This window comes from Physeter macrocephalus, unplaced genomic scaffold (assembly GCF_002837175.3).
Source record: "Physeter macrocephalus isolate SW-GA unplaced genomic scaffold, ASM283717v5 random_1810, whole genome shotgun sequence".
NCBI classification, from domain to species: domain Eukaryota; kingdom Metazoa; phylum Chordata; class Mammalia; order Artiodactyla; family Physeteridae; genus Physeter; species Physeter macrocephalus.
In genome coordinates, this window is record NW_021147094.1 from 1 (window position 1) to 22,377 (window position 22,377).

At 47.6% G+C, this 22,377-nt stretch overlaps 1 protein-coding gene across 1 annotated transcript; it reads right to left on the reverse strand.

Moving 5' to 3' along the window:
• Nucleotides 1–6,364: 6,364 nt before the first annotated feature.
• Nucleotides 6,365–22,151, reverse strand: ELAPOR1 (endosome-lysosome associated apoptosis and autophagy regulator 1; the record flags this gene model as incomplete). The annotated part of the gene is made up of 15 exons (XM_028487384.2): nucleotides 6,365–7,159; nucleotides 8,123–8,288; nucleotides 8,814–8,992; nucleotides 9,070–9,196; nucleotides 10,389–10,490; nucleotides 10,940–11,036; nucleotides 11,338–11,518; nucleotides 13,988–14,161; nucleotides 15,450–15,713; nucleotides 16,496–16,633; nucleotides 16,901–17,006; nucleotides 18,926–19,016; nucleotides 19,425–19,553; nucleotides 20,286–20,463; nucleotides 21,993–22,151. Coding segments are annotated over 15 exons (2,160 nt in total), but the record flags the coding sequence as incomplete, so codon positions are not given.
• Nucleotides 22,152–22,377: the final 226 nt, after the last annotated feature.

Genomic DNA, 22,377 nt, shown 5'->3' on the forward strand with positions numbered 1-22,377 from the left:
ATATGTTGAAAATAAACTACATCAACTGCTTTTCATATGGAAGAGCACAGTGCCCTGAACACAGAAGATATTCATGACTTCAACAAACCTTTGTCAAGTCCTTAACAAGGACCAGGTGCAGTGCTACGTACGGGGATTATATGTACATGTGTGTATATGTATATCCTGTATCTATATGCATACCCTGGGTACTGACACACAGATGAATAAAACACAACCTTGTCCCTGAAGAATTCATCCCCTCACCACATATCCACTCCTCAGGTAAAAGACAGAACTTCCCACAGAGGTGTACGTTATACCCAAGAGACTAGGTAACACATTCAAAGTCATTTAGCAGCTGGGCAATGGCTAGAGCGAAACAAAAATCTGATACTTCTGACTTCTGACTCAGTAAAACAGTGTCCAGTCTAGTTTTTTCACTCCGATTTAATTTAATTCCATTGCAACTCAAAACTTCAGATTGAGATTCAGGTGGTGGGATCACCACCACACTGGGCTTGACTGTGATGTGCAGAATCAGCGAACAACCTGAGCTAAACAAATATTCTCCTGGTACCCAACACCTTCATGTTACCAACTCTTCCTTCGACTCTCTCTCTACACGGGTGATACTTATATATTTAGGAAAATCAACTTTCCTAATAGAAATCCACACTTTTGGACAGCGACTGCCTTTTGCAGTGCGCTGTCATAAACCTGTCTCTCAGCGGGTGGCAGACCTATTGCATCAGACAATAAATCACGTGTTTGACAGCATCCGGCCAGTTAGTGACTACTCCAGCTAGCCTAGGCAGAGATTGATAGGCAGAGGGTTCTATGGTTTTATTTAGCCTCATGAAAGATGCCCGGTCCAGTTCCAGGTTCTACCCCAACTCTGCCAATGTCTTCCCCGGAAAACTTTAAACAGCCTCAATAATTACAAGATTTTTCTTGCTTCACCGCACCCCTCTGCCCATGTCTGAGCTCCAACGTAAGACTATTCTCGGTTCTTAAAAGTTTGCCCACAGTTCAGGGGGATGGCCTTCCCAAAAGCTCCGGGATCATTATTTTTAGCCAGGAGCGGCCTCCACAGTCCCAAAATGCTTCCAATATGGACGGAGTGAACCTACTGTGCTGCGGATGTGACTCAGTCAGGTTGGAACCTTTGATCCTATCAAGATAGAGGGAGACCACTCTGGCCTTGCTGAAGATGAGAAAAAGACAGGAGGCGACCAAAGATAAGTGTTAGGAAAGGGGAAACCCCCCAAACCTCCCGCCCTGGCTTTCTTCCGGCTATCCTTGCGGCCGGAAGGCTTGACAGCTCTTGATGCGAATGCGCCATGCTCCCTTCCCAGACTCAGAAGCAGCGACCCGCACCCAGCTAGCCAGGAAGGCAGGTCGCAGGGCCCGGGCGGAGGAGAAAAGTGAGTCGGTCCGGCCCCCGTGGTGGACAGGGAGAGCTTCGGAGCCACCGCAACCTGGGAGGGGGTCTTATGAAGGGTGGAACCTCAGGAGCGGTAACGAGGTCCAAGAGACGAAGTTGCGGTTGGCATCCGGGGATACTCCGCGCGTCCCAGTACTTACATCGTCGCCACTCGCTGTCTGCCTTCACCAGCTGGTCCACCAGTCCCGGGTCCTTGAAGCGCTTCTCCTGCGACTCTCGGATGAGGGCTGGGTCCCCTCCTTTATCCACCCGAAACAAATCCAGATCCAGCACCATCGTTCCTTCTCCAGGGCCAACACTAAGGGAAGGGAGGTTCGTCCCCACAGCAGCCGCCCTGTGACTGCCGCACTGCACCGGCGCGCTGACTCCCCCCCGCGCCCCACCACACACACACTTCCCGCGCAGGCGCGACGGGAGCGTGCAGCCCGCCCTCCACTCTGGGCCGGAAGTGGCTGCGTAGGAGGCGGGGCCGCGCAGAGGAGGAAGGGGTGTGTGGGCATGGGCTTGCCGGATGTGTTCAAGTCAGTCCCGCTAGCGGGTTTTGCCTGGTCTTGTGCGTCTTCCCCACCTGTGCCCGCTTGTCTAGGGGCTCTAATTGCCCCATAGAAGAAAAATGAGTTCCTGTTTCTTTCTCATGTTAAAGGGAACATCTAAGACAAGGCCTGTCAGTGTAATCACTGGCTTGGAAGCTGGCACCTCCAACAGATGCCAGTTTCTGCCTTACAAGCTTGGGTCCTAAGACTGGACCCTCTCTCTGAATCTCTTCTCTCTTCTCCATCTTGAGACAAGAGTGTGGCTACATGTTTTAGTCCCCAGATTACCTCAGTTCAAAATACCTGCTCTCCTGCCTCAGAGTTAGGATACCTTTCTTAATCTGATTATTGGGTGAACCAAATTGTCCTTTTATCAACACTTAAGATCACAGGGTTGGAGAATCTTTTAGAGAGACACTTGAGTAGACTTTTCCAAGGGGAAAATATTTAGGAGATTTGAAGGCAGTTTAAGATATTGAGGTCATGTCTTGGATCTATTTGAAAATAACTAGAGCAAAGATTTCATCATAATTTTATAATGTTCAGGCTTTTACAGTGAAATATTCTGGTTGCTGCTTGGAGCCAAAGTTAACCAAGAATCTCCCTGATAGCAAGAGCTTATTTGAAGGATTTGGGAATAGGCATACTGTTCCCCATCCTTCCACTTTACCACGAGTTTAGAGACCCACCCACCATGCCCCAAAGCTAACTGTGCTAAAACCTTGGTCTTCTGCCACTTGCTTGTGCACCTGTCATGAGGATATGGCATTGCTATCCTACTCCCCAACAAGGCTCTGCCAAGCCAACTCTGAGGTGTAGGACAGGGCTAATGACAGTGCTGGAGCTGACTAGTAGAGACCCAGAGGGAGGCTTAGGAAAGGCATTTGTCTGGGTTTGGCCCCGCTAGGTTCCGCTTACCGAGGATGTTAGGTTTAAAACCAGTGGAAAGGGGGACTTCCCTGGCGGTCCAGTGGTTAAGACTCTGTGCTCCCAGTGCAGGGGGTGCGGGTTCAGTCCCTAGTGGGGGTAACTAAGATTCCTCATGTGGCACAGCGCGGCCAAAAAAAAAAAAAGATACAACCAGTGGAAAGGAAGTGTTGGGAGCTACAGGCTCTGAAGAAAGAATGTAAGAAGACTGTCCTCAAAGGGTTGGGTTCCCTGAAATCTTCTGAGGGCAAGTCTGTGGTGGCTGACTGCTTCCATGTCAATGAAGGCAGTGCCAAAGTGTATTGTTTGCTAAGTTTCAAAACAGTGATGGGTGTTCCTGAGGCTGCAGGGGGCCCAGGGCTAGGAGAGGAGGGTCACTGAGCTAATACTGTAAGGAGGTCATCAGTGTAATTGGAAGGATGGCTTTAAAACTCTGACCTCTCCAAATTTCCTTAGGAATTTTCACCATTAGTTTTATCGTTAGATTACAGTCATTTTCCTTTAAAATGCTCATGCTACCTGATAAGTATAACAAATTAACATAATAGAATGACAGAGCTTATGACTGAGGGACAGTAAAACATTCAGTGTGGTTAGAGTATAAGGATGTGCAGTTAGGGTTAGTGTGTATGCCATATTACTAAATCTGTCGGAGATGCAGTTTCCTCACCATTATAGTGGGGCTAGTACCTGCCTCTAGGCCTGTTCTGAGAACCAGGTGAGCAATGTTATGAAAGAACTTAGTCCAGGCTTGACACATAGAAATGCCAAATTAATGTGAGCTTCCTACTTTCCTTCTTAAAAGTTTAGATTTGATCCTATAAGCAGGGGTGATATTTAAAATATTTAACCACCACTCAGTCAAAACAAATTTGGGTCACAGCTAATCAGCTGAGGGAATTCTTTTTAGGGGATGAAGTGCCCTCACCTAGAGTGAAGGAAAGCACGGAAGCGGGAAAATCCAGCTGCTCTGGGAAATGGTGGGTCCTCCTTGATGTCCTCTAGGGTTTTATCCACATCTAGTCCATAATAATCCATGTCATACCCAAATAAGCTAATTTTACTTGTCTTTGTAGGCACATTGTTATGTGGCTGGCCTCGGTGCCACCCAAGGGAAAACTGAACTGGAATGGAATGGAACTGACATTCCAAGTGTTTTGTGTGTTCTCCTTTTCGATCCTCACCCAATCTTGGGAGGTAAGGCATCATCAGGTGTGTTTTATTATTGTGGAAACTGAGGCTTTGATTGATGGCTGATTCTTCAGCAGGTGGTGAGAGGCTTCTAGCATAGGTCCCTATTGCTCCCAAGTATGCTCTTTTCTCTGTTACTCTGGGGTTCCAGAATCCTTCTCTTCAGTTTAAGCTTCAAGGACATTCACCACTTCTCACTCACCCATCCAGCCATCCAACCTATGTTCAAGAAAAACAGCTGAAAGGCATGTTTTTATTTCACAAAAAAGTGTGACATGCGATACGCATCCCCTAACAATCTACAAACTCTTGGAATACAGAGTAAAAAGGAAATCCAACCAGTCTTGATGAGACAAAAACTTGATTTCACAAAAGCTGAAAAATCCATTACAAAGTCTCTGTTGTATAAATATAGTCAGTCTTATCTTTAATGTAGAGTGAGACCAAAAAAAAAAAAAAGTTTTGTTGGCATAAGAAATCCCTGTCCTTGAATACACCACAATCTTCATTTGTACTCCCAGCCAAATACAGGTGACACCTACATGATGAAAGTTACATGTGTGTTCTCGGACTCTAAGTAACCAAATGGGATTTAAGTATTTTTTCTCCTGAGCCCACACTCCCTCCTCCAATAGCTTGTGCAAAATGCTATAGCCTTAGTTTGCTAAAAGCTTTTCCTATATAAAATAACATGTGTCTTCTAAATTTGATTGTGGTAATGGGTGTACAATTCTGTGAGTATACTAAAATTTATTGAATTGTACATTTTAAATGAGTGACTTGTATGGTATTTGAATTACACTTCAATAGAGCTATTAAAAAATATCTAACGTGTCTAAGTTGCTAGGGGAGCAACAGGTGACCCCGATAGCATAACTCAGGAGTTCCTGGCAGGATGCAGGGAAGATCTGCAGAAGTCAGTACACTAAGGGGTGTAGAAAGGAGATCCTTAAAATATTATGACTAAGACAATAGAGTTTGAGTTTGCTCTAGGGGCACTCAGATTCATGATGGCAGAATAAAGAAGTCAATGGGGTATGTACTTTTTCTGAATGATTCTAGAATAGTCTAAGACTCTTCCATGGCCTTTGTCATAAAAGAAATTTATTTGGTGGAAAAGCAGTTGCCCGGGGTATTGCTGAGGCTACAGAAAACTTCAGGCTGGAGCTTGAAAGCTGGCTATCTGCATCCACTGGGAGAAATTCCAGCATGGCCACAGGTTCTGAGAGCCTGAGTCCCACAAGAGGAGGGAGAATTTAGATACCAAAGAAAAGCTTCTAGATTTATTGAACCAAAAGGACTGCCTGTCTTCAGTGATGCTGTTGTTGGCCAGAAGTCACAGCAGGGTTCCAGTTCTCACTGACCCTTTTATAAGGCCATTGCCAAGGAAGCAGTGGCCAATCACATCAGCAAACCATCATGTGGCAGACCACTTACAAGTGCCATCTCCATTCTTTACCTACCATCTGGTCACCAAATGGTCACTTGAGAAAGGAGACAGGCACAAACCATGGGCAACAGGGCCCTTGAACAAGGATGGTCATTCTAGCCTGACAGTGAGGGAAGGAGAATAGCCATTAGTAGAAAGAAAAAGAAAATTTAAACTCTTGCTCTGGTTTTACCATTTCTAGTTACTTAAAGTTCATCAGTTATGCTTGTGAAAGTGGAGAAAAGGGGCACAGAGTACATTCACTTTACTCACCTTTCAAAACAGATGCTGCCAGAAGGTGGGGCTGGAAGTCTTTTTAGTTTTTCAGCACACACAGGAAATGAGAACAGGAAGAAGGGAAGGACAGGGGCATGAAAGTGCAAGGGTTCCCAGTTTGGTGAACACCTTGTCCAACTCCCCTAGTGTTTCCTCCCTGAAGACTGATCTGGATCTACTTACTCCTGGGGCATGGGCTACAAGTCCGTGCCTTTCTTGGCCAGCCTTGAGGTTGTTTATTCTGTGGCTGAGCAGATGAATTAAGTTTAGAAGCAGACATCATGGCCATCCCATTGTGGGCTGGCTCTCTAGTAGGGCCCCATTAAAATCTTGACTTCCTTGTGTTCGTTCAAAATATGACACACCTGTTCCCTAATATGGCCCAAGCCTCTAGGAACGGGGCACTCAAGGATGAGGAATTTTCCTCACTGGCAATGTTTGTCATTTCTGGGTAGAAGCAAATAGAGAATAAAGCTAGAACATCTGGGATTGGGTCTTACCTGGTTCCCTTTAGTGTCATAGGGAGATGGTGGGAGGTAAAAAATAATAATAAAAAAAAAAAAGGCAGGGGGTTCGGGGGAGAATAGATCCATCAGGGCTTTCCCTATTTTCTCAATGAACTTTTTCCTTTGACTCCAGTGAGAATAGTTATAGCCTACTCAAGAAAAGGGAATGAAGTACCCAGTTTAAAAAACAAAATAAAACCTTCCTTTATTGCCTCTTTGTGCTTATCAAGCCCCTTCTTACCCAGGGCTTACTCATCTGGCCCTCAGCCTATCCACTATACCAGTTTGAGTTGGTTATCCAGGAGAGGTGAATCCAGGCAACCATGAAGATGGTTCATCAGGGGATGCCAGTACCCTCCTCACCCAGCCTCTCTCCTAAAGAGAACATGAGCTGAGGGCATATGATCAGGGTGACTCCCAGCTGCTTGTGCCCTTAAGTAAGAGGACGGGGGAAGGAGTTTCTATACTTAAAAAGAGAAACACTTTTGTTCCAGAGCTATAAGAAATATGAGCAGATGAAGCTATGGCTCTGATGGCTGGTCCATTTTGGGAAACAAGATGCAAGCGAGGGAGTAATATATAAACAAAAGTGTGGGTATATTTGGCAAGTTTGAGGCAAGCAGAAAGGAGGGTTTGGGTACTCTATAAAAAAACAAAGATCTGAAATTCAAACTTCTTCTGATAAGGCCACAACGAAGAGATTTACAGCAGTGGGTGTTGCAGGAAACTGGCACCCACATTGCCACAGGCTTGCAAGGTGATGTGCCCAGGTGAGGAGGCAGGTGAGGCAGGGCAGCACCCCTCACAGGTCCATGTCTGGGCCTCCTGAGGATGTCTTCAGTGGCACCGAGTCAAATCCATCAGGAGTCCTCTGAAAGAGAGATGGTGACAGGAGCTGGCTGCTGCACGTGGGCAAGTTTGGGGAACAAAGGAGAGAAATGGAAAATAGGTGACAGAAGGAACCCTCATAAAATTCCTGCTTTCAGTGGCTTTGTGGAAACATGGACCTAAGATATCCTCTATTCTTCTTGCTCCCTTCAGCCAGTCAGAGGGTAAGAAATATCTTTAAAACCCCTTGCTCTGCATCTGTGTTGAATTCTAGAAGTTCCAGAAAGACTCAAGCGTCCCAGGATAAATTGTTCTCCCATTGGTTAAAAAAAAAAAATTCAAGGTCAAAGGAGGCCAAGAGAGTCACCCTGGAAGATCAGCACAAAGGGAATGAGATTCAGCCAAGTAAACACCTCCCCACCTTCCTTTCCTCGCCATCCCTCCCCACCCCGTTCGGATGAACTGGTTCAGGGCAGCAGTGAGCTGTGGGCACTGGCAGAGTGGGGCTGCAGAGGGCAGCGGCCCTGGAAGAGTTGCTTGAATGTTCTCTGCTTGCCCCAGGCCCAGGCCCAGACATCCGTGGGACAGCACCCTCCAATGGCCAAAGGAGAGCCGCACTTCTATCAGAAGTTGATCCTAGAGATCACCTCTTCCCCTCCCTCAAAAAAAGAAAAAAAAAGGGGCAGGGGGGAGGGGGTCATGAACCTTACAACATGGGTGGTTCAATACTTCTGGAAGTTAAAAGGCCCAAACGGTCCATCCACTGGAGTGCATGTCGGGAGAGAAGGAGCCTAGTCAATAGCAGCCTTGGGCCCCAGGGGAAAGAGTATTGGTGTGGAAATACAGAAGGCAGAAGCCAGAATTCACAGGGTGGGGGGATAGAATAGTATGGAGGATGGGGAGCAGAGTAGTGGTCCCTGAACAGTGTGGGGTCATTCAGTATCCTAGGACTGGTATCTTCTCCAGCCCTCCAGGCTGACCTCAGTGCACTGGCCAGCCTCCCTACCTTGGAGGTGAATGATCTGATCTTCCCAAAGAGTGACTTCTTGCTGGTAAAGATGAGGTCATCCTCCACATCCTCGCCTTCCATGATGGCACAGCTGTCGGCTGCTGGCAGGTCACAGTCCTTGAGGGTAGCATTCATCACCAGCTTGGAGTATTTGTACTCTAGCCTATGAAACAAGGGGATGGGAAAGATGAGACACCAAAATGTGGAGTAAAAGGGAAAGAGGGAGAAAGGCTGGGCTGTAAAGAGATATTCCCATACCATGGGTAATGGAACTGAAGCATAGCAAAATGCTGTTGGGCTGGGCATATAGCTAAGGAATCCGACTCCCAAGTCAGGGATCTTTTTCCTCAAGTATAGGTGTTTCTGTGATCTCAAAGCTTAATAGAAATAATGGAATTGTAAAGTCATTATTTTTGTTATTGATAATAACAAATTAAGAATTCTCTTTGCTTTTCTTTTGAGAATCTAACAGCCCTTCACAGACTGCCATGTGATACCATCCCTGTTTAGGAGTCAGGATAACCAAGGCACACACTGGATAAGTGGCTCAACACGTCTGTGGCCAGAGTCACAGGGACTGTGGCCAATGCCAGAGAATAGCCCCATGAATTTATACTCTCAGATATTCTCTTCCCAGCTCAATGATCCAACCCTGGCTATCCCCAAACTGCAATACCCCATCATGTACTTTTGATTCTTTTTCCAAAAGTAACAGGTCAAGACGGTGAGCAGGATGGCAGTGCAGGTGCCTGCAGAGATGCCCACTTTCAGCCAGAAGTCTATCGTTTTGCAGATGGTGACTCTCTGCTCAGGCAGGGAGATGCCACTCGAGCACAGCTTTGGTTCTCGCCACACAAAAGTAGTCTTCTATCAGGGAGAAAACCAAGGAACTCAGATATCACGTTCCCTTGTCTCCTGGGGAGTCCCCAAGTAGAGACACCTACCTGGATCCCGGCTACGCAGCTGCTGACGATAGCGTGGTAGTCAGCAGCCGAGCAGAGTGGGCAAGCGGCCCTGCTCTCCCACAGGAAGTGGAAGTTACAGCCATCGCAGGTCCCATCGGAGCACGTGCTAGCAGAGCAGAAAGGAGACATGAGCGCACACTTGCAGGACTGCTGGGAAGATCTGGCTGGAGTCCTGTCATCTCATAACTTGCCTGACCTGTCCTCTCCTTGCCAAACTGTTAGCTCCATCAGGATCCTTCCAACTAGTCCTTAACCCAGGTTTTGCTCTCCGATTTCCCTGATGATAAGAGGCCTTTCCGGCCTTCACCAGGGCTCCCACCCTCTGCCCGTTTGTTCCTGCTGACATCCGATGAGAACTAATGTAAGCCATCTGAGCTCTAGCATGGCTGCCCAACTAACCCCTCAGAAGCTCCCGTCCAACCCATGGACATGTGACATTTTGCAAAAGTCACATGCAGCTTCCTGCAGAGGGTGGAGGTGGGGGGCAGGGTTCAGAAATGAACTTCAGGTCACTGCAATCTGCAGTGTACTTCACTGTAACGTTTGCAACAAGAACAGTGATCTTACATTTTGACACCACTGCTGGGTCAAAATGTGCTGCTTGGCTCCCCATCTCCCTGATCAGTTGTTGTCTAGGAGCAGTATTTCCCAAACCATCTTCCTCAAGACTGGTACCCCTCAAGATGTTAGTGTTATGTGAAAAAAAGGAAGGTTGGCGGGGGAAGGGTACTGTAATCAAATTAGTTCAGGAGTCCTCAATTTAGTGCACTCAGCTGTTAAACTCAGAATAGGGTCTTCCAGTTGTAGAGAGATTCCTAGGATTCCCTAAACCTTTACTAATCCTAATGATAATAGGAAGTAACCACATCTGGGGAAGACATCTGGGGAAGTCCTCAAGTCTCATCTCATTTAATTCTCATAACAGCCCCGTGAGGGAATTTATTACTATCCCCATTTTACAAATAAGGAAGAAGAGGCCTAGAGAAGATAAGAACTGTATCCATAACAGAGCTGGTAAGTGGAGGAGGGGAATCGAATCTGGCTCTCAGCCCCAGCAGTTCGTCACTTTGCTAGGCAGCTGCTCCCATAATGGTCTGGGAGTGTAAGGGTCGCTTTGACTCTCCCTTCTGCTCCATTCTTGACATCTAAAGACTGAGGGTTTGGAGCCATGACTGTGTCCCCAAGAACCCATTAATGGATCTCACATGGTTTGCTCTTTTGCTCTTTTGCAGTACTCTTTGTTTGGTTCTTGGGACGTTATGAGGCCACAGGAGGGAGACTTTGTTACATCCCTTTACCTTGGCAGCGACAGACTTCCAGGAGCAGGTTTCAGCAGACTGCATCTGACGCGGATGGTGGTTGATCTCCCAGAACTGCAGGACTGGGTCACATCATTGGACCTGCAGAGAAAGCAGCCCCCATGGGGGAACGAGTCACTCATCTGTGTCATTGGAGAGCCATTAAGTAAAGTCAACATGGAACAGTTCCGTCACTGGGGAAGTGTGGACTTGGGGCTGTGGCCTGACACACAGGAGAGTGTTGGGGTCAGGGAGATCTGATCAAGGGGAAATGCACTGGACTAGGAAAGGCTAGCAGATGCACAACACTGGAGGCTCCCTTAGGCAGGAAAGGTAGTCCGCCCCAGGTCATCCAGTATTCCTCCCTGCCACCAGGGGCAGACCTGCCCCAGGAATACCCAAGAAGCTAGGATGGGGAAATCCCAGCCTTTAGTGCTCATTGCTGGGCCGGTCTGTTAAGTAGTAGTAGGTGGCTAGAGAGGGAGGGACACCACAGAGATTGCGGAGGAGCCCTGGGTTTCACTTGCATTAGCCTGGCCTCTCATTTTCACCTATAAAAGAAGATCACGTCCGGTATTCCCAAGGGCTCCGGGTGGAAAAGTTCAGCTGGGGAGGTGATTCCGTCCAGAGTCATATCTGTTGTCACCCCTGCCAAATTAGAGTTCCTAATTAGTCCTCACTAGTAGCTTTTAGCTGGCAACCACTTCTGTTCTTTCAATACCTGTCCATTCCACCTTCCTTCATCTCATCACATCCTTGAGTGGCTCATGAAAGGGTGAACCAAAGGTTTGTCAGTGGCCCCAGGGGCATTTCGTACCCGAGGATGGAATAGGAAACAGAGATCAGGAGGTTGGGCCCCTCACCTGGGGCCTTTTACCTCCGAGCCTGGTAGGCTCACTCTCTCTTACACAGACACGCTCAGACAGGCGAGAGCAACTGTGTTACTCACCGATAAGCCGATCTGCGAGGCTAACAGGCTGCGAGGACACTCCGGCCTTGTAGCCTGTCACCTCCGGGGGAATGATGACCGCCTGGCACACGTAGGCTGTGATGGATTTGGAGAAACCTGACTCACCCTCAGGAATCCGGAGGTCAGTGACATTGTCGGTGCACACGGACATTTTCTTACCCTGGGCAGGGGATGTGGGGAGGAAGTGGGAGGGAATGAGTGATCACAGAAGAACTCCCAAAACAGAACAGGGAACAGTTTTTCCGTGTCTAAAATTTCAACCTTCTAAGAGTGTGTTGCAGTGGAACGATTCATCCCAGTTCTAATTACAAGACAGATTTTAAAAGATAAAAAAGTTCAGAATAAGGCCTAGGTGTCCTAGTTTCCGGAACTCTGGCTCAGGGATCCCCAGTCTTTTGTTTCCTTGGAGTCACCTGGGAGCCCTATATGTGCAGCGTTGTGAAGGTGGCAACTGATTTGGAGATCTAATCTACCAGCCCACCAGTTAAGGGCCTTCCTTATCCTAGTCAGTTTTCTAGGCAGATACTGAAATGTGTAACTAATCCCATGAAATTTATCTGGACCTCTGGCCTGCTTCCCATTCCCTTTCTGTGTCTTCCTTGGAGCTGTGATTCTACCATACTTACTTTGGAAGCACCTTCCAGAGTGTCCTGGGAGTTAAAACAGACCCCATAAACAGCCCTCTCCCTGCCTTGAGGTAGGACATCTTAGGATCTACTGGACCCTATTCCATTAAAAAATATTTATCAACAGAAGAAAGATTGCTTCTCCTCCAGTCTTTAACAACCCATACTGTATAGAATAGAACTCTGGAAGATGGAGGGAATTGAAACTCCTTCCTCGAGATTTTGTAATAGAAGAGATATTGAGATAGTGTTCCTTTAAAAATTCTTCAAATTTATGGAATATGAATATATAACATTTTTGCTAATATAAGATCATTTATTCAATATTTTAAATTTAAGTGGACCAAGCATTTAGAATGTAGGATTTTCAATATGATAAATGTTATTACAAATAGAGCTAAGTTGCTAAATCTGTTATCTCAGTTTATTTTCAAGATTGTAAGAAATAGGTAAAGAACATGAGAACAGAAAGGAACCCTTAGATTATATAAGAATAAGGGAGCAAAGAAAAGAAAACTCACAGACTCCAAATTCCCATCTTCTCTCTCCCAACTCACTGACTGAAACTTTTGCTGCATGGGGCTTGCTTTAATCAGTTTCAATTCCTGAGTTATCACTGTCACTTCTGAGGCTTTAACTTCTTCAAAGACTTCTTAAAAACAAGATCGAGACATCTGTCTCTAATCTTTCACAGATTAGTTTATTTCTTGGCATGTTCTCTCTATAAACACAAATCAACTTTTTTGCATGCTGCAGAAGATGGGTAGAAGCTGTGTGGTATAAAGGCCTAACCTCCACACACAGTCACAGACTAAATGCTCAAGACGCTTTTTATTTTGCAACATTTGAAATTAACTTTCCAACCGCTAATCCTGGCTTGCTTGTAATTTAGTCAAGTGCAGTGGTGGTGTGATTACCCTTTACATTTCTGCCTTTGAATTTTGCATCCAAAATATTTTCAGCAGCCTGAAATGCTGATGGTAACATGTACTGTCAGCAAAGATACATGTAGATGAAATAAAGAGTAATTTATTTTATTCAGCCTCTAGAAAACGAAAGGCAATTGTCATGATTACTGAAGACTGCTTTTTTTTTTTTTTTTTTTTTTTTGCGGTACGCGGGACTCTCACTCTTGTGGCCTCTCTCGTTGCGGAGCACAGGCTCCGCGGCCGTGGCTCACCGGCCTAGCCGCTCTACGGCATGTGGGATATTCCCAGACCGGGGCACGAACCCGTGTCCCTTGCATCGGCAGGCGGACTCTCAACCACTGTGCCACCAGGGAAGCCCTGAAGACTGCTTTTTAAGGAAAAAATCTTTCTCCTGCATAGTTTTTTTTTTTTAATTGAAGTATAGTTGATGTATGTGCATAGTTTTTATATAATCATCTTGAGGGAATAAAGGTCAGGGAGGAGTAAATGTACACCTTATTTTATTTTATTTTAATTTTAAAAAAAATTTAAAAATTTTTTCGGGGGCTTTCCTGGTGGCACAGTGGTTGAGAGTCCGCCTGCTGATGCAGGGGACATGGGTTCGTGCCCCGGTCCGGGAAGATCCCACATGCCGCGGAGCGGCTGGGTCCGTGAGCCATGGCCACTGAGCCTGCGCGTCCGGAGCCTGCGCTCCGCAACGGGAGAGGCCACAACAGTGAGAGGCCCGCGTACCGCAAAAAAAAAAAAAAATTTCCGGCTGCACCGCACGGCTTGTGGGATTTCAGTTCCCCAACCAGGGATGGAACCCGGGCCCTGGCAGTGAAAGCACGGAGTCCTAACCACTGGACTGCCAGGGAATTCCCTACATCTTATTTTAAACACGTTCATTTTCCTAAATGTTTATAGTCCAGATGATTTGATTTTAGAGGAGAAAGTCCTCCGGGAGAATAATAATCATTTAAAAACCTTTGAATCTCCCCAATCCTCTGCAATCTGAAACTCCCGTGTCCTCTGGCCTCTGATCCGCTGGAGCCCCCTTTCCGTTCTCACATGGTCAGTACCTGCACAGCTTACCTGGTTTCCGCAGAGACTGAGGGTAAAGTGGTGGAAATATTTCAGCCCTTTGGAAGTGAAGCTTGGCCCTCCAGCCAGAGAGACGGTGTTTTCCAAAGCCAAGAAGTTGTAGTCAAAAGTCCTGGTCGGAGTGCTGACTGAGAAGGTACAGTCATTGTAGCACAGGGAGTGAATCTGAGGGGAAAGGGGTCCGTCAGGCCGGCTGCGCAGGCGGGGCCTTGAGGAGGCCCCACGGAGAGTGGCAGTCACTCTCCCCAGCCTGGTCCAGCCCACGCAGGGTGAGAGAAGAGGAAGTATGGATTAGGGGTGGGCTTTAAAAGATGCGAAACAGGGGCTAGTGTGGTTTATGTACATCTTGCCATTCAATTATTAGCACATATATGATGTACCAACCCAAACCTCTTATTTTTCAGTAGGTAGTTGGGTCAGATTCTGTAGCCTTGTTCCTATGCCTAGATTATAAAACTCTCTCAAGACACGAGATAGCCCTTCTTACTTTCAAGCAAAAGACAACAAGGTGCTAACTGGAAGAAGGGTGTCCAAGAATGGCAGAAGAGAAGCTACAAGCCTGGTCCCCCTCCCCCATTTAAAACTCACGGAACCCCAGATTACTTTTTCCCAGGCTCTCTGTAGGAAACTGAGCCATAAACCCCTTTCTTGCTCATTTTAAGGCCCCCAGGCAGCAGCGGCCTTACACAACTGTCAATCCCTCCCATAGCAGCAGAGGAAGCCCTGGGGGAGGAATTTTGTGGCAAAAGTCCAGGGTGCCCCAAAGAGGTTGCCAGGGGTCTGCAGAATTGATGCACTTATTGCACAGCTAAACTAAGCAGCATCTGCAGACTGTGTAAACAATGTCTCACAAATGTGTGTCCATGTGGTTGTGATTAGTAAAATTCAAGTTCACTTAAAAGCATTAATGAATAACTAAGAGCTTTTGGTCATAGTATTTTCTTAGATTCAGGAAGTGCATGGGGGAAACAGCACTGCTGCTCCCCTTTAGAAGAAACCCCTGGGAAAGGAGACAGCAATATGCCAATTAACCATATGTCCCAGCAAAGGTGGGTTACCCTCCCCACAAAGAGGAGGCAAATTCCCATGATAACAGGCTGGACTGAAGTAGGCTGAATTTGAGCCACAAGTCCCACTACTCCTTCCCTTCAGGTCTCTGCACAGATGTCAAATAACCCTCTGGACCAGATGGTCACAGATCTCCCTTACCTATCCCCTGAAGATGAGACTCGCTCATGACTGAAGCCCAGACCCTGAAAACCAACCACTACAGCTAAGAGCTCTCCATCTATGGTCATAGCCTGGATGGGTATCCTCTAGGACGCCAACCTGGGAGTATACTAGGGGGAGTCCTTGGGTATCAGCCCCTCAAGAACCCCACCCAGGACCCGGCACCTTCTGAGGTGGCCCATTCAGAGGGCCAAGGTTAGGATGCACGGCCAACTGCTGGCACCTTGTTGCTCTTGGTTCCTGGACCACAGGTCATGCAGGCCTGGGCGCCATAAGGCTGGTGGGCTTTCAGGATTGTGTTAGGGGGGCAGGAGCGGCAGGTTCCTGAATCCCGATCAATATAGTAGCCAGCAGGACAAGAGGTGCAGGAGGAGCCTATGTCAGAGGCTTCCAGGGCACAAGGACGGCAGTAGGAAGCCACGCCATCCATGACATTGGTGACATTGATGGAGTAGATCTTGGCGACGTCATTGGTGTACTTTCTTCCCTGGAAACAGAGACAAGAGGAGAGTGGGCCAAGTCCTGAGCAGTAGCAATTGAGTGCTCCAGAAATAAGAGTAAGAGTATGACTTAATATTTTTTATCCCGTGATACCTGAGAAAAATCTTTAGAAACATCCTATTCTTTTTACTCACTTAACAGTAACTCTTTATGTATTTTGTGTCATTTTAAAATAAGACTGAACAATTTAAATGACATATACAAATATTAAGTACCGTGGGGAAATATGCAGTAGGTGCTCATATTTTTCAAAAAAGCAGTTTTTTTCCTTATAAAAGAAAAAGTATTTGTAGAGAAATAAAGACTGTATAGGAGATACTTCATATGTTAACTGGGTTATCTCTGGGTAGTAGGATTATGGGGGATTTTCTTCTTTTTGCTTATTTCTATCTTTTACGTTTTCTTGCAATGAACCTACATTATTTTGAGTTAAGAAAATACAACAAAACCAGAGTTATTCTTATTAAAAACAAGAGCAGGACCGAACAGGGTATACCAGGTCAGGAACCACACATGTCGTCAGGGCAGGTCTGCTGAGGAGGGACAGGTAATTTTAGGAGTTTACAGTGTCATTTCCCCCTGGAAGTCATTTGGACAAGGCTAGGTGCTCCTCAGGGGCTGGAATAGGCGTTCTTTGCTTGACTCCTTAGGAGTCTTCTAATCCCTGGATTCTGAAGCTCAACCTCATACTTAAGCTAATACAGGAATCCTTCCAGGTTCAGAGGTCTCTTCTGGGCTCTGAGCATCTGAGTAAGGGGAGGAGCTTACTGTCTCATGAAAAGTGGTTCTCTGGAAGGCCCAGGTGAAGCTCATGGTAGCGTTCTCCTCAATGATGTAGGTATAGGACTGTTTGCCTTTGGAACCTCTCCACGTCTCCACGGGACTGTTGGTCCTAGAATTCATACCCTGAACCCAAGACAGATAAGTGAAGAAGCCATGATGGCTGGGTGGCTGGTGGGGAGAGGATGCCCATACCGCTGCCATCCTGGGGGCCATCACAGTGGGTTAGACCCATATTAAATGGTGCAGTCCCTGACAGAGAGTCAGGCCCTTCCTCTGCAAAATCACCGTAAGCCAGGGTGTCAGTTATGTTGATACCCCGACAGGGCAGAGGGGCCAACCCTCCCAATGGTCCTTGGAAGCCCCAAAGCGGGCAAAGAAAGGAAAACTTACCACCATGAAGTAGAGCTCGCAGTTTGCAGAACAGATGGTCTCAAAGACAAACGTGATCCTGGCCACCTCTTTATTCTCTGTGTCTGCCATCACTGACTGTGGAGGTCTGTGGGACAGAAATCAAAAGTCGGTTCCAGAGGCAGACAGTGCTTATTGAAGAGCCCCGATGTCAGCAAAGGGTCTGCTGGGGGACAGGATTAAGTTCTGAGTATGTTGGAAAGAGCGCAGACTAAGTCCAATTCTGCCACCCTAGATGTGTGAACTTGACCTAGACAAACTGTAGTTTCCTCATCTGTAAAACGGAGGTAATAATCTTTCTTAATTTACCTCCCATCATTGTGGTAAGATCCGAAGGCATAACACATGTGGAAGTGCTTTGTAAAATGCTGTATAGCCTCACAAGCAGAGTGTGGTCTCCAGACCCACTGAATCAGAATCTGTGCATTAACACGATTCCCAGGTGATTCATATGCACGTTAAAGTTTGAGAAGCATCACTATCATAAGATGTCAATTGTCTGCATTCGCTCAGCAGCTCTCTCCCAGGGATAGTGGGGGTTTTGCCAGGATCGAATTAGCAGGTACTTCAACTTGTTTCTTTAACAAGGTTCTCAGGCTGGTCCTTCTTTGGAGAAAGAGACAGCCATGCCTGATGGGTGGGGATGGTGCGGGGGGGATGAGTAGGGTGAGGAAGTGCTTTTACTGCTATAATCATATTTGCAGATTGAAAAGTACTTTGGGGAGTGTTACCTCCCAAAAGTCTAAAAAGTTTGCTTACCTCATAAACATGGGATATAGATGTTCGGCTCTGAGTAATGTAAATTAAGGGAAGGGAAACCTTTTGAGCAACCACTGTGGCTGAGCACTGGGCCAGGGATAAAAAGGAGGGAGCTTGAAGGAGGGAATGGGGAAGCCAAATTTGCAACCGGGACGCCGATTCAGTTGTTCCCCGTGACCTCTAAAGCACATATAGGAAGAAGAGTTCACTTTGGCTTTGGAAATCCATTTATGGCTTTTCTTTTGGCTTTGGCCATTTGCTTGAATTCTGAGGACCTCCAGTTCCCAGATCCTCCCTACACAGTGGTGCTAACCGATGGGCTAGAAGAATCATCTCAATCTGAGTTAGTCCAAAATCACAGACTGTCAATCCCTCTTGTTTTACAGACAAGGAGCCTAAAGCCTACAGGGGCACAATGGCTTTCCCAAGTTCACCTAACCAGTAAGTGGCAAAGCTCAAGTGCCCTATCTTCCAGTCCCGTGTTCTTTGCATCGTACCACCCTGCCTGTATTTTTTTTTTTTTTTTTTTTTTTCAGCACGCGGGCCTCTCACTGTTGTGGCCTCTCCTGTTGCGGAGCACAGGCTCCTGACGTGCAGGCCCAGCGGCCACGGCTCACGGGCCCAGCCGCTCCGCGGCATGTGGGATCTTCCCGGACGGGGGCACGAACCCGCGTCCCCTGCATCGGGCCATGGCTCATGGGCCCAGCCGCTCCGCGGCATGTGGAATCTTCCCGGACCGGGGCACAAACCCGCGTCCCCTGCATCGGCAGGTGGACTCTCAACCACTGCGCCACCAGGGAAGCCCCTGTATTTTTTTTAATGGCAAAAAAATTGCTTATTATCCTAGGTCTTCTTGGGATGTGGGGATAAATATAATAAGAACAATCCCTCCCAATCTTCTTGCCCCAAATAAAGATGAACTGTCTATGGGCACCTCTGGCCCTATTTTTTTACAGGTTTTTAAAATCTTATCTGATGCTATGAGGAGATGGAATTCAAGTAGCATGTGGCCAAATGATGGGAGAAGCTAGACGGGATGAGAGAGCAGTAGGTAATCAGCATGGGCAGCAACTAAGAATGAGTGTTAGCATTCAGGTTAACTTTATCAGACCATAACCATGATCTCCTCTGTTCTGAACTGACACTTCCACAAGCCAGAAGCCCTCTCCTCTACAACACTCCTAGCTATGTGGGACTTGGATGTGGCCAAGGGTGGTGTGGGCTTCCCTTTAGCTTTGTACTCCTCACCTAAATCCTGGCACAACCAGGGTGAGAATCATGAAGTCATTGTCTGAGGCTCCAACAGCTGTATAAATGTGATCACCAGCCACCTCCCAGCCTGGAAAAGGAGAGGGAAGAGTTAATGCCCCGTGGTCTTGGGTGCAGGGCAAATGTGCACCCAGATGACACTCTGGAAGAGAGAGAACACCATCCTTTGAGGCGTTCAGAATCACCGCCAAACAAACCATGTTACTTGTCTGGCTACCTTGGTCAAAGTCTCTGAAACTCTCAGAGGACAGCCTTTGGAGTGTGTACACATTGTTTCTAGTTGTGTTTCTGTCTCTAAAACAAAGGCTTGGCAGAATATATGTTATATGTCCATGGGCAGTGAAGCATGCAAGGGAGTGCATGGCATGATTAGCTCATTTTTCTCCAGACATCCCTATTATGAAGAAACGTGAGGTGGGAAGAGCCCCTGTGGCAGTGCAGCGAGCTGAAAGCTCACAGTCAGGAAGGAGGCAGTTACCTGTCATGCCCTTGTACTCAAAGTTGATCCCACTGAGGACGGTCGTTTCCATGTTCGTGGGCAGCGTGTTCCACCATTTGTATTCGAATCCCACGGCAGGTTCGGTCCCCGCTGGGCAGTGGCTACAATCTGGGGGAGCCGTAAGATCCACGCATTCAGCAGGAAGGCCACAGCCACCCTTACTGGAGCTGCTGTCACACAGACAAGTGGCAACAGGGGTGGGCAGCCCAACAAGAGTGGTGCTGAGCCCCGTTGCACCGTGACATCAAGCTGACTTGAAAGCATTCTGACAATGTACTTAACAAACTCAGGGTGTAAACACTGACCCTTCATTCTCATATTCCAGTTAGGCTACTGGCCCGTCAAATTATTCATTTTAAAGCTTAAACATATCCTCTGGTCTGATACATATAGTTAATGTTATTAGTCACATTGTTATCCTCAAATGCCTTCACATTAATAGGTATACAAATCCCCCCAACTCCTTTTTTGCAGAGTGGCTTACAAATTCTGATTGTGTCAATGTGGCCATCCCAGCTCCCTAAACCTTCTAGGTGGCGTCCCCACCACATGCTGGAAGCCTCTGATGTGAGGATTGGGTCCTTTCAGGCCTGAGTCACATTCAAAGTTGGAATGAGGAGGAAGGCCGGCAGTTCTCAGGTATGACTCGGACCCACAGACAGGGCCCAACCTGACCTCTCTTCTCCTAAGCATAGTCCTCAGAGGTGGCCTGGCCCTTCCTGCCTCCCTTGGAAGGACAGAGCCCGCGTTCAGCTGACACTGGGAGTGCCCACATGGCCCGCCCATGTGGGTGGTGTGGGAATGGACGCGAGGCAGGGAGTGGGGTGGGGGAGGGGTTACCGGAGCCATTGGAATAAGAGCCATAAGGGCAGGGCTCGCAGGTGCTGCTGTTGGTCTTGAAGAAACCAGGGTTGCAGGGTGGGCAGCGGGTCTTCATGCCAGAGGCGGGCAGCTTCACTGCCCCCTCCAGATCCTCACTGCAGATTTTCGGCTGGGCCCATTTGTACATGAGCTGTGTCTGCAGAAACAAAGCACGACTCAGCCTGCCTGTGTGGGATTAGCACATCTTCAGGAATTTACCTTGAGAGTGGGGGGATTCTGGGCTCCACCCAGAAAGCTCCACCACGGTGGGGCACTTTGTTTTGGTCACCGATATAGCCCAGGCCCGTCGCCTAGTGCCTGGCACATGGTCGTGCTCAATAAATATCTGCTGAATGAATGTTGACTGGATGAAGAGGGATTAGACCTAATGAGGACTCGTGTGTTGGATGGAATGGGGGGACCAATTGCCTCCAGAGAAAGCTCTGATTCCAGTGTAGAATCTTATTACTACCAATGTCACAGGAAAAGCAGCTGGTGAAAATCCCAGAACACGAAAAGGCATGGAGTAGAGGTGGCTTATGTAACCCCTGGGGGGAAGACAGGATGGCTGAGGTGTCCCAATTTGTCTTCCAAGTGTTTTCTTTGCTTTTTCACTTATTCCGTAGGCATCTATAGCAAGTCTAATACATCTATGTGACTCAGAGACGAATGACGTGGCCCCTGCCCTCAAGGAGCTCACCGTCTAGCAAGGGCACCAAGCACATGATAACAATCCCCATGGGGGTATGGACACTACGTTCTCTGGGACATCCAGGCAAGATTAACGATGTTGGTTAAAGAACACAAACTTCCAGTTATAAGATCAGTAAGTTCTGGGTATCTAAGGTACAGGTGATTAGAGTTAATAATACTGTATTCTATACTTGAGAGCTGCTAAGAGAGTAGATATTAAACATTCTCACCACAGAACCTAGCGCCCAGTACAGTGGCTGGTTATACATGTGAACAAATGACCTCCTCTGAAACACCTTCCCTGCCCGCCACCCCCTGTCCTGGTCACTCCTCTTCTGGGTTCCCCCAGTGCCCTGCACACCGTGAGGCCCATCTTCCTTGTCCCTGCCCTCCCCCACAGGACTGTGAGCCTCTGAGGGCAGGAGCCCGTCTTGCTCATCTCTGATTCCTCAGCTGGAGCACAGTGCCAGGCACAACAACTGATACTCAAAAAATGCCTGTTGACTCAATGGCAGAGCAGACTACAAAGGAAAGTCTTTCTGAGGCAGAAAGCCTGGGGGGAAAGAGGGAGCCAGCAGAGACGGAACAAGTCAGGCCATTCTCCAGTGAGCCAGGAAGTAGGAATCATCCCCTTTGCCAGCCCACAAGAGCAGCGCTGAGGGGACAAGTCTGTTGAGTTCCGTGAAGAAATAAGTACGCGTGGACAGGCAGCCATTGCCCAGGGGGTGAAGCAAATGGAAGAAACCAAGGAAAAGAAAATGAAGGTGTTTTTTGAAACAGAACATATGTGAATAAGCAGCGGAACAAATGTGGCAAAAACAGCTTCTGACCTGAAAATAAATGAGGTCATCTCGTTTTGCTTCCCCACTGGCCTCAGGGTCACTGCAGAGGTCTGTGGGGTTTTCTTGGGTGCCAGCTTCACTGGCCGCTGGAGGTCCGGATCTGGCAAAGCCCAAGGAGCAGGCAAAGGGGCCCCATGACCGTGCTACCCACCTCTCCACTGGCATCACAGGCCGTGTGAGTGTAGAAGTAATCTTTGTCTGTGCAGGCTGGCCGCACTCTGCAGGTGGAGGATCCTTTTTCTAAATGGCAGACGCAAGGACAAATATTTGAAGTTAAAAAAGCAGAGCTCTTGACCACTTGCTCACGATGCTATAACGCCCAAGACCTTGGGGTGAGGCACAACACAGACATTGCAGAAAGTAGACAGTCCTGCCCACCCACCTTCCCTTTGCCTGAGCGGCATCATTTTTGGTCCCTAAAGCCCTGCTCAGATACACCCTTTGCACCTCTCCCTGGTGCTGATGAGAAACACTGGGCCTGCCCTGTAGAGCAGGGCATGGAGAGGCGGACTGGCCAAAGGACCAGCAAGGAGGGA